This window comes from Aquarana catesbeiana, linkage group LG01 (assembly GCF_042186555.1).
Source record: "Aquarana catesbeiana isolate 2022-GZ linkage group LG01, ASM4218655v1, whole genome shotgun sequence".
Classification (NCBI taxonomy): Eukaryota; Metazoa; Chordata; class Amphibia; order Anura; family Ranidae; genus Aquarana; species Aquarana catesbeiana.
This window is the reverse complement of record NC_133324.1, coordinates 986,895,323-986,908,469: the sequence shown is the minus strand read 5'-3', so window position 1 is coordinate 986,908,469 and position 13,147 is coordinate 986,895,323. Positions and strand designations below refer to the sequence as shown.

Genomic DNA, 13,147 nt, shown 5'->3' with positions numbered 1-13,147 from the left:
TATTTAGTAGAAGCCCCTTTTGATCTAATACAGCCATGAGTCTTTTTGGGAAAGATGCAACAAGTTTTTCACACCTGGATTTGGGGATCCTCTGCCATTCCTCCTTGCAGATCCTCTCCAGTTCTGTCAGGTTGGATGGTAAACGTTGGTGGACGGCCATTTTTGGGTCTCTCCAGAGATGCTCAATTGGGTTTAAGTCAGGGCTCTGGCTGGGCCATTCAAGAACAGTCACGGAGTTGTTGTGAAGCCACTCCTTCGTTATTTTAGCTGTGTGCTTAGGGTCATTGTCTTGTTGGAAGGTAAACCTTCAGCCCAGTCGCACTCTGGAGAAGGTTTTTGTCCAGGATATCCCTGTACTTGGCCACATTCATCTTTCCCTCGATTGCAACCAGTCAACCTGTCCCTGCAGCTGAAAAACACCCCCACAGCATGATGCTGCCACCACCATGCTTCACTGTTGGGACTGTATTGGACAGGTGATGAGCAGTGCCTGGTTTTCTCCACACATGCCGCTTAGAATTAAGGCCAAAAAGTTCTATCTTGGTCTCATCAGACCAAAGAATTTTATTTCTCACCATCTTGGAGTCTTTTGGGTGTTTTTTTTTTAGCAAACTCCATGTGGGCTTTCATGTGTCTTGCACTGAGGAGAGGCTTCCGTCGGGCCACTCTGCCATAAAGCCCCGACTGGTGGAGGGCTGCAGTGATGGTTGACTTTCTACAACTTTCTCCCATCTCCCGACTGCATCTCTGGAGCTCAGCCACAGTGATCTTTGGGTTCTTCTTTACCTCTCTCACCAAGGCTCTTCTCCCCCAATAGCTCAGTTTGGCCGGACGGCCAGCTCTAGGAAGGGTTCTGGTCGTCCCAAACATCTTCCATTTAAGGATTATGGAGGCCACTGTGCTCTTAGGAACCTTAAATGCAGCAGAAATTTTTTTGTAACCTTGGCCAGATCTGTGCCTTGCCACAATTCTGTCTCTGAGCTCTTCAGGCAGTTCCTTTGACCTCATGATTCTCATTTGCTCTGACATGCACTGTGAGCTGTAAGGTCTTATATAGACAGGTGTGTGGCTTTCCTAATCAAGTCCAATCAGTATAATCAAACACAGCTGGACTCAAATGAAGGTGTAGAACCATCTCAAGGATGATCAGAAGAAATGGACAGCACCTGAGTTAAATATATGAGTGTCACAGCAAAGGGTCTGAATACTTAGGACCATGTGATATTTCAGTTTTTCTTTTTTAATAAATCTGCAAAAATGTCAACAATTCTGTGTTTTTCTGTCAATATGGGGTGCTGTGTGTACAATATGGGGTGCTGTGTGTACATTAATGAGGAAAAAAATGAACTTAAATGATTTTAGCAAATGGCTGCAATATAACAAAGAGTGAAAAATTTAAGGGGGTCTGAATTATTTCCGTCCCCACTGTATATACACCTAAAGTACAAGGATGATACATACCTTTTAGCTTTGTTAACAAATGGAGCTCCAAAGCCTTTACCTTATTTACCTGTCAGGACTTACCTTTTCTGACGTTTCTAAACTCATGAGGATTATTCTCCTGCTTTTAGTGCCGGCTTCAATTTTAATACAAGAATCCTTCCTTAATAATGTATCAAAGTCGTAACATTTTACCCATTTCTCGAGATATTGTACATTATCTTTATCTAATTTGTACATATGTTTAGTATCATCACTTATTTCATTTCACACACTTCTGGCCATTTTAACATATGTACGGAGTAATTTAAGGTTGCTCACACAGACACTTATACACAATGTTTTCGTTAACTCGCAGACCGGCACAAATTCCTTAAGAGGTTACTGTACTTTTTCAACCCTCCTAGTCCTGTGCTCCACTAGAAAACATTGGTATTCTTATACCTTTATTCACAATATTTTTGTCAACTCGCAGATCGACATAGAATTTATTTCCTAATCCTGTGCTCTACTAAAAAACATTTGTATTCTTATCTTCTAATCAAATTGAAACAAATTGTGAATTATTCTTACCTTGAACCAGAATGGGTCTTTTCTGCCAATTCTTGGGAACCCTGATAGGGACCAGTGGGTCGACCGGCCTCTGTTAACGTCAATTCAGATGTAGGACTTTGGAGTAAGGAATCTCGTGTGTTCCCCCCCGTATGGTAACGGTCACTGGTCTGGTACCTTCACAGGATATTGAGTTCCGGCTCGAAGGACCAATTTGTGAGGGAAATTCACCTGAGACCACACTCTGGATCAAGTTAAGAAGTTTTCTTTATTTGACTCATACAAGGATACAAGTTACAACAAAAGGACAGATATTTGCCCACTGGTTCTGATCTCTATGACCTGTGCAATAGGTTAGCATATATAGAGTTCAGCCTTATGAGCTCCTATCTGACTTGTCTGTCTAACAATTGTAAAACTTGCATTTATATATCTTTTACAAGCCTTATCTTAGCCATCTCTCCTAGATATGATTGGTTGCTAAGATCTACGTCAATGCAACTAACCATAAATCTGACACCTGTTCTACAACCAGACAAACTTATTCATTCCCAGAATTCCTATATGTTCATTAAAGTGATTTATAACTGGTTTTGTGCAATTTTAAAACACCTGTGTAGAGAAAGTATGGCACCCAGCTGTGTTAAATCAAACCCTCCTCGTCCTGATAAGACTTAACCAACTTCAAGGATAACAGATTTATGACTTTGGGAGAATAAGCTTTCAATAACCCCACCAAATGTGTTATGTCTTATTGTTTTTCACTATACAATCCTATGTGTATGTATACATATAGGGATGGTCCCGATGTTCGTTCGACTCGAACATCGGGTGTTCGCCAAATAGCGAACAATTTGGGGTGTTCGTGGCAAATTCGAAAGCCACTGAACACCCTTTAAAAGTCTATGGGAGAAATCAAAAGTGCTAATTTTAAAGGATTATATGCAAGTTATTGTCATAAAAAGTGTTTGGGGACCCGGGTCCTGCCCCAGGGGACATGGATCAATGCAAAAAAAGTTTTAAAAATTGACGTTTTTTCAGGAGCAGTGATTTTATTATTGTCTATAGTATGCCTGTAAAGTGGCGCATGTTTCCCGTGTTTAGAACAGTCTGACAGCAAAATGACATTTCGAAGGAAAAAAAGTAATTTAAAACTACTCTCGGCTATTAATGAATTGTCGGTCCGGCAATACACATAAGAGTTCATTGATAAAAATGGCATGGGAATTCCCCACAGGGGAACCCCGAACCAAAATTTAAAAAAAAAATGGCGTGGGGGTCCCCCTAAATTCCATACCAGGCCCCTTAGGTCTGGTATGGATATTAAGGGGAACCCCGCGCCAAAATTTAAAAAAAAATGGCGTGGAGGCCCCCCTCAAAATCCATACCAGACCCTACCCTAAAGGTCTGGTATGGATTTTAAGGGGAACACCGTCGCCAAAATTAAAAATAAATTGGTGTGGGATCCCCCCAAAAATCCATACCAAACCCTTATCCAAGCACGCAACCTGGCAAGCTGCAAAAAAAGGGGGATGAGAGAGCCCCCCTCCTGAACCGTACCAGGCCACATGCCCTCAACATTGTGAGGGTGCTTTGGGGTAGTGGCCCCCCAAAGCACCTTGTCCCCATGTTGATGTGGAGAAGGGCCTCATCCCCACAACCCTTGCACGGTGGTTGTGAGGGTCTGCGGGTGGGGGGCTTATCGGAATCTGGAAGCCCCCTTTAACAAGGGGATCCATAGATCCCGGCCCCTCCCATGTGAAATGGTAAGGGGGTACACATGTATCCCTACCATTTCACAAAAAATGTGTGAAAATGGTAAAAAAAAGAAACTACACGCCTTGGGACAAGTCCTTTATTAAAAAAAATAAAAAATAACTGTCCCTCTGAGTCTTCTTCTTCTTCTCGCGCTCCGATGGACCGAAAAAAAAAGCCGCAAGCCGCCTACGATCTGCCTCCATGGAAGGCACCCATCGCAATGACAGGCCTCTCAGGTGACAGTTCTTTTATAACTGAGGGCGGGGCCACACGATGACATCGCTGGGTGACCCCGCCCCCTCTGATGCACGGGGACATCCCTATGGCTTTCCCGTAGTGTCAGAGGGGGCAGGTCACTCGATTACGTAACCGGGTGGCCCCCCTCTGATGCTATATACACACACACATCCAACTACTTTATTCAATGTATTTTAACAGTTTTAATGGGGACACAAGCAGACCTTTGTTTGACCCTGTCAAACTTAATTAATGTTCTGTACATAACTTTTCCATATTCCACATAATTATTTCTAAACCACCTGTATAAGATGTTCTTATCTTATCAGGCTGTAGCTCAACTGCTGTCAATCTAATTAGTGAACTAAAAATTAACTATCTTATCTCTGTTATTTATATGTATTTCAAGGACTCAAAACAACTTCTGTGTAACTTGAAATTATTCTGCTTCTAAGCAATCTCATGCAAGCAGTCATTAAATGATTATAAATAAGAATGTAATTTCTCTAACAACCGTACACATCCCACCCATACCAGAAACCGACCGTATACATCTTACCCATACCAGAGACCGACTGTACACATCTTACCCATACCAGAGACCGACCGTACACATCTTACCCATACCAGAGACTGACCGTACACACCCCACCCATACCAGAGACCGACCGTACACACCCCACCCATACCAGAGACCGACCGTACACATCCCACCCATACCAGAGACCGACCGTACACATCTCACCCATACCAGAGACTGACCGTACACACCCCACCCATACCAGAAACCGACCGTATACATCTTACCCATACCAGAGACCGACTGTACACATCTTACCCATACCAGAGACCGACCTACACATCTCACCCATACCAGAGACTGACCGTACACACCCCACCCATACCAGAGACCGACCGTACACATCCCACCCATACCAGAGACCGACCGTACACACCCCACCCATACCAGAGACCGACCGTACACACCCCACCCATACCAGAGACCGACCGTACACACCCCACCCATACCAGAGACCGACCGTACACATCCCACCCATACCAGAGACCGACCGTACACATCTCACCCATATCAGAGACCGACCGTACACACCCCACCCATACCAGAGACCGACCGTACACACCCCACCCATACCAGAGACCGACCGTACACACCCCACCCATACCAGAGACCGACCGTACACATCCCACCCATACCAGAGACCGACCGTACACATCCCACCCATACCAGAGACCGACCGTTCACACCCCACCCATACCAGAGACCGACCGTACACACCCCACCCATACCAGAGACCTACCGTACACATCACACCCATACCAGAGACCGACCGTACACATCCCACCCATACCAGAGACCGACCGTACACACCCCACCCATACCAGAGACCTACCGTACACATCCCACCCATACCGGAGACTGACCGTACACATCTCACCCATACCAGAGACCGACCGTAGACATCTCACCCATACCAGAGACCGACCATACACATCCCACCCATACCAGAGACCGACCGTTCACACCCCACCCATACCAGAGACCGACCGTACACACCCCACCCATACCAGAGACCTACCGTACACACCCCACCCACCCATACCAGAGACCGACCGTACACACCCCACCCATACCAGAGACCGACCGTACGCACCCCACCCATACCAGAAACCAACCGTTCACACCCCACCCATACCAGAGACCTACCGTACACACCCCACCCATACCAGAGACCGACCGTACACACCCCACCCATACCAGAGACCGACCGTACACACCCCACCCATACTCGAGACCGACCGTACACACCCCACCCATACCAGAGACCGACCGTACACACCCCACCCATACCAGAGACCGACCGTACACACCCCACCCATATCAGAAACCGACCGTTCACACCCCACCCATACCAGAGACCTACCGTACACACCCCACCCATACCAGAGACCGACCGTACACACCCCACCCATACCAGAGACCGACCGTACACACCCCACCCATACCAGAGACCGACCGTACACACCCCACCCATACCAGAGACCGACCGTACACACCCCACCCATACCCGAGACCGACCGTACACACCCCACCCATACCAGAGACCGACCGTACACACCCCACCCATACCAGAGACCGACCGTACACATCCCACCCTTACCAGAGACCGACCGTTCACATCCCACCCATACCAGAGACCGACCGTACACACCTCACCCATACCAGAGACCGACCGTACACACCCCACCCATACCAGAGACCGACCGTACACACCTCACCCATACCAGAGACCGACCGTACACATCTCACCCATACCAGAGACCGACCGTACACATCCCACCCATACCAGAGACCGACCGTACACATCTCACCCATACCAGAGACTGACCGTACACATCTCACCCATACCAGAGACCGACCGTACACATCTCACCCATACCAGAGACCGACCGTACACATCCCACCCATACCAGAGACTGACCTACACATCCCACCCATACCGAAGACCGACCGTACACATCCCACCCATACCGGAGGCCGACCGTACACATCTCACTAATACCGGAGACCGACCGTACACATCCCACCCATACCGGAGACCGACCGTACACATCCCACCCATACCGGAGACCGACCGTACACATCCCACCCATACCGGAGACCGACCGTACACATCCCACCCATACCGGAGACCGACCGTACACATCCCACCCATACCGGAGACCGACCGTACACATCTCACCCATACCGGAGACCGACCGTACACATCCCACCCATACCGGAGACCGACCGTACACATCCCACCCATACCGGAGACCGACCGTAAACATCCCACCCATACCGGAGACCCACTGTACACATCCCACCCATACCAGAGTCTCATATGCAGTCATAAAGCCTATAACTAATATGCAATCAAAGTCTTAGAAATGTTATTAATCCTTTTTTTGGATGTAACATGAAAAGACATGTGATTAAAAGGCAACATATTTTGTTACTCACTTAACTCATGTACAAGCAAGCACAGGAGCACAATTATAGTTCCATTTTATCAGCAGGATGATCTGTAACATTCAGGACATGAGCTCTATTGCATAACATGACTGGACCTGGACAGCCAAGGAGAGAGAAATCTATTGGTCAGGATCTCCAAGCCAGGACTGCAGATCTACTGATTGAGTTGAAGTCATCTGCTGCAATCCCTGATTGAGGTGTGAAATGTTTTACTCTCGTGTTATCTGAGAGTGATAGTGAAGGGGAAATGAGGAAGATATAGATGCCCCTGGAAAGCTGCCAGTCACCTTGTGGATAATCCGGCTCTATCTGTATGACTTGTGTTATTGCAGCCAAATACATTAACTTTGTGTTCCTTTGTCTGTGAAATGTTCTAATGATATGAAGGAGAATTCCTGACACAATGTTCCCTTATCGTATTAAATGTTTTTTAATTACCCCAGATAGGAGATTATTGTCAGCAATCCTCTCACATATTAACTGTGTCCTTCTGTATAAATATTCCAATGTGTAGAAGTGTCGGTTTCAGCCTCACCCTGTGTAGGAATGTACAGAACTGGTCACATTGGTTATGAAGTGTCAAAGACTTTCAGCGTCATTCTCTCTTCTGCTCTCAGCGATGGCGTCTGCTGATCTGAGGAAGGAGCTGGAATGTTCCGTCTGTCTGGACTTTTATACAGATCCTGTAACCCTGAAATGTGGACATAACTTCTGCCGGGACTGTATTGGTCGTGTGTTGGATATACAGGAGGGGTCTGGAGGTTATTCCTGTCCTGAATGTAGAGAAGAGTTCCAGGATCGGCCTGCACTGCACAGGAACATAACACTACGGAACATAGTGGAGAATTTCCTGTCCACCCATCCAGATCGGGAGGAGTCCGGAGTCTTCTGTACTTACTGTATTCACACTCCTGTACCTGCTGTGATATCCTGTCTGCATTGTGAAGCTTATCTGTGTGACAATCACCTGAGAGTCCACAGCAAGTCACCAGAACACGTCTTATGTGACCCCACCACTTCCCTGGAGAACAGGAAATGCTCCGTCCATAAGAAGATCCTGGAGTATTACTGCACTGAGGACTCCACCTGTATCTGTATGTACTGCAGGCTGGATGGAGAACATCGGGGACACCAGGTGGAGACTCTGGATGAGGCCTCTGAGATGAAGAAGAATAAACTGAGGAATGTTCTGCAGAAACTGATGACAGAGAGAGAGGAGATGGAGAAAAGAGTCCAGAGTCTGCAGGAACACAGGAGGAAAGTACAAGGAGAAGCAGATGATGAAACAGAGAGAGTCACTGTCCTGTTCAGAGACCTCAGGAGACGTCTGGAAGATCTGGAGAAGAGAGTCCTAAGGGAAATCACAGGGCAGGAAGAGCGGATCTCCGGGATAATCAATGATCTGATCCAGGATCTGGAAATAAAGAAGGACACACTGTACAGTACAATACTTTACATTGAGGAGCTGTGTAACATGACGGACCCACTGACTGTCCTACAGGAATCAGACACAGGTGACTTGTGTGATACTGAGGATGGAGATGATGAGGACAGAGAGAGACATGATAAACTCCTCCATGATGGAGGGGATCTGGATGTGGGGGTCATCTCACACACATTACACACAGGTTTATCTGATATCATGTCTGGGGTAAATGTAGAGAAATGTCCAGGCACACATGTCTATCCACATTTTACTACAAAGGGCGAAGGTCACATCAATGCTGAACCATCCAGGAGACCTCCCCAACCCACCCCCACCATACAACCATCCAGGAGACCTCCCCAACCCACCCCCACCATACAACCATCCAGGAGACATCCCCAACCCTCCCCCACCATACAACCATCCAGGAGACCTCCCCAACCCACCCCCACCATACAACACTCACACCTCCAGGCTGGAGGACCAAATATTGGGGCTGTACAGCAAACATCGGGGGTGTCGGGGGTTACAGACATATTACTGGATGTGAGGACAGCTGGTAATAATCTACATATATCAGATGACAGGAAAACTGTATCCTTCTCATTATCACATCAGAATCACCCAGAAACACCAGAGAGATTTCAGTGTTCTCAGGTGATGAGCAGTCAGAGGTTCTCCTCAGGGAGACATTACTGGGAAGTGGATGTCGGGGGGGCAAAGTACTGGAGAGTCGGGATGTGTTACCCCAGTATAGACAGGAGAGGAGATCAGTCAGTGATTGGATATAATAAGAAGTCCTGGAGTTTGGAGAGGTGGGGGAGGGGTAATCAGTGCTCAGTGATACATGACAGTAATATGATCCCATTATCCGGCGATGTCTCCAGTAGGAGAGTCAGGATAGATCTGGATTATGAGGCCGGGCGAATCTCCTTTTATGATCTGTGTGACCCGATCCGACATCTCCACACCTTCACCACCACCTTCACTGAGCCCCTCCATGCTGGAGTATATGTAGGGGGATGGGGATGGGGAGGTTGTATAAAGATATGTGGGGGGAATCAGAAGTAAGAGATCTGCCCAGAGACATCACAAGGTGGATTATCTGATTGGTGATTGGTGGAATACTCATCCAATAGGAGGAAGCAGAGGACAGGAAACATGAGTGATTTATTTATAAAGCTGCAGGTTCCGGGGCCGTCGTCTTCATCCTAAACCTCACTTCACTACCTAATGTGTCACTGACCAGGAACAAGCATGCAGGAGGTCAGATTGTTCAGCCTTCACTGGCTGCATGCTTGTTCTGGGTCAGTGACACACTACATAGTGTAGCCAGGATCAGGATGATGGCCCTGGGGTCTCCACCATATATCAAAATTGTCTTTTTTTCAGCTTTGGATGGAGTGGGGAAGGTTTAGAACCTCTGTCAGATTATTTTTCCTGCTATCCAGTGGTCCATTAGAGAGATTTCCCACGTCCTGTCCCAATGACAACATTTCACCAGGACAGAAAGTGAGGGGAAATCTCTCTAATGGAGCCCCATGTAGCTGTAAACACCTGACAGGGGTTCCAATCCTCCCCATTCCATCCAAATCTAGAACAATAGGATTTGTCAAGACACACACTCTATCCACAATGACAATTCCTCACAGGTTCCTTTACAGAACCAATCCATAAATCTATAATTGCTCCTCTCCCTCACTGTGATTGGCTGTGATGATTGTCACTATGAATACAGCCAGTGCTAGCCTTGTTCCTATTGGTTATGATGTAGAGGGGGCGGGGATTGTGGACAGGTGACGGGGGAGGGGTATACAGTCTCAGGAAGTGGAAATCCTCGGCTCTGTATATGGGAATATTGATCAATGATTGGATATAAATAGAATGATGGGAGGGATTGGACGATGACTACAATCACCATTAACCCCTTCAGTCCCGGTACCTCTATTATCCTTATGGAGCCGAGCAATTGTTCCATTTCCTCTATGGCCCTATTCATCTGATAAAGAGAAATAATTCTCATATGATTTACTAATGATGAAATGACAGGACTAAGTGCTTATATGCTAATGTTAGGTTCTTTCTATAATAACAGGTTCTCTGTCTAGAATGGCTTTACACAAAGATGTTATTAGAGGAAATTGTTGTTCTGGGGATCCTTGGAAGGTCTTGTTGGGGAACATAGAGACAGTTGGTCTCCTTCTTCTACAATGAGAGATTTGGGAGTCTGGAGGTGGGAAAAGCTGATAAGGTGTTCAGAGATAACAGAAATGAATGTCTCTTGTAATGAATGATGTGCTGCTTGTACAAATTCTTCAGTGAATGATTCCATCTGTAAAATGTTGATGTTTGGGACGGTCCTCCATGACGACTGTCCAGGATTGGAGGGTAAAAGCCTCCCATATGATGAAGAGGTCAGATCCTTGGTCCACCTGCCATGTCTAAGGATCTCCGCACACCTTCATCTCTCTACTTTCTAATCTTTAATTTTACTTTGTAACTCTTCTCGTCTAAATAAACTTCCAGAACCTTCCCCGGGATCAGAGGTTGTTATTTCCTTATCACATTCCACAAGAACTTTGTAATCCCGATGGAACACATCCATCATTTTATTGGGACACACAAGACTTCCTATGGTCAGGATTGTCTTACAATGTTACATTTTCCTATATAGAAGACACAAACACATCACAGAATGGAACAAATAGATCTCCTTTGCTTGGTATGACCCGTATTCATGTTACTGGAGATAAAAGAAAAAAGGTAACCGCGCTCTCTGCAGGGACAACTCAATCCATACACCAGGTCCACTCACAGGTGCCGAGGCTCGATGTGTCCCAACACACTCCAATGCAACAGTAATAAGGAGAGGCGGCAAAACTGTAATCCTTGAAGTGTCGTTTATTGGTACATCAGAGTGACAATAAAACAATAAAGCTGACGCATTTCGGCAATAGCCTTAGTCGTAGCACTGGAGATAAAAGATTGATAATTTTACCCATGATCTGTGAACCCCCCTCCCCCGTGTTCCAATACATCCCCAGAGCCCAGACAAAGAGGTATAAAGTAGATCCAAAGAAAACAACTAGACCCAGATTTATGTAACAAGCCCCTCCCACTGGGGAGGAGGAATGTATGCGGCTCTTTGGAACTACGGTGGTGGCAAATCTATTAGTTGGCACTTAACTGCACGGACATATTGGGGTTTACTAAAGACAAATAGACTGAGCGCTCTGCAAGGACAGTTGAACTCAGTTTCCCCAAAGAGAATTGAATGTGGTGAAGCTCTGTTGATTGCCATCATCAAATCACATGCAAGAACACATGCTTCTTTCCCCTTGCATCTGATTGGGTATTCTTTACAAGGTGAAGCTTCAGCACATTCACCAGACATATGGCTGTACACATCTGTGGGTGGGGCCAGGACCTTGGCTGTACACTTCAGTGGGTGGGGCCAGGCTCTTGGCTGTACACTTCTGTGGGTGGGGCCATGCCCTTGGCTGTACACAACTGTGGGTGGGTTCAGGCACTTGGATGTACACATCTGTGGGTGGGGCCAGGCACTTGGATGTACACATCTGTGGGTGGGGCCAGGCACTTGGATGTACACATCTGTGGGTGGGGCCAGGCACTTGGTAGCCAGAGAGGAGAGGATGCACATGAAGACCAGAGATTGCAGTAACATGTATTGATAGTAACGTTCTGACAAGGTGGTAATAGAGACAACGTAACATGGCTGAACTTGCCCGGCAGCACTTACAGAGAGTTTGCAGAGGATTCCCAAAACAACTTATTAAGCTGACACATCTGACAGAGGAGGGGGCTGCAAGGTGGTCTGACAACAAGACACTTGGATGTGGAGGGGCTCCTGGATGATGACACATAAGCAGTCCCTAGTCTGTCCCTCCTCCATTGGTACATTTTGCTGCACTAGACACACTGTCCCTGACTAGCAAGTACCTGCCCCTGGCCTAGCCACTTCACAAATGAGCACCAATTGGAGGGGGCATTACTATTTATTAGCACAATCAACACTAAAGATGGCAGGTTGGGTAATCCAGAACAGCCGCATCCAATTGGTCCACTACATTCCTGATGGCACCTATGGAGGCCTCAGAGGAATACGAGTTCCCCCTTCTCCTCTACTTTCTCTGCATGGCAGCTGCCTAACAGCGCCACCTGTGCAGGGAGGCTGAACTACACCTGTCTACACATCACCTTCTCTATTCATTCAGCAGTGATGTCATTCAGTAACGGGATGATGTCTTTTACCACCCAAAGCAAACAGGCCAAAGTGCGCCCCCCATTCATGAGCTGTGACCTACTTCAGATTACAGGTCCTGTCCTTTATGCCCCCCGCCTGCTGATCCACCAAAGTGGTCCCCTTTTCTGACTCCCCCGTTGGAACAATTCTGTAATAAATCCAGTAACACTGTAACCAACTTTACATTTTACAGATCAAATCTGTTGTCATTTATAAAAATAAATACATTTTATTCCTGGAAATCCGACATCTTTTTTTCTGTTTTTCCAAAATAAAAATGGCGCTTGTGGTTGTCAGAAAACTTCTGTAATAAATCCATCTTTACAGTTCCCAGCAGTTTTATACTGAACATTTTTACCATTTATATCTCTTGTCATTTAGAAAAAATACATTATAAAATGGACAGTGGTGTAGTGGGTAGCACTTTCGCCTAGCA

At 46.6% G+C, this 13,147-nt stretch overlaps 1 protein-coding gene across 1 annotated transcript; it reads left to right on the top strand.

Moving 5' to 3' along the window:
- The first annotated feature begins 7,589 nt into the window (after positions 1-7,589).
- Positions 7,590-12,904, top strand: LOC141124039 (E3 ubiquitin/ISG15 ligase TRIM25-like). Its single transcript, XM_073612123.1, has one exon. It carries the CDS (start codon positions 7,593-7,595, stop codon positions 9,516-9,518), a length of 1,926 nt encoding a protein of 641 aa, XP_073468224.1. The 5' UTR covers positions 7,590-7,592; the 3' UTR covers positions 9,519-12,904.
- The last annotated feature ends 243 nt before the right edge of the window (positions 12,905-13,147 follow it).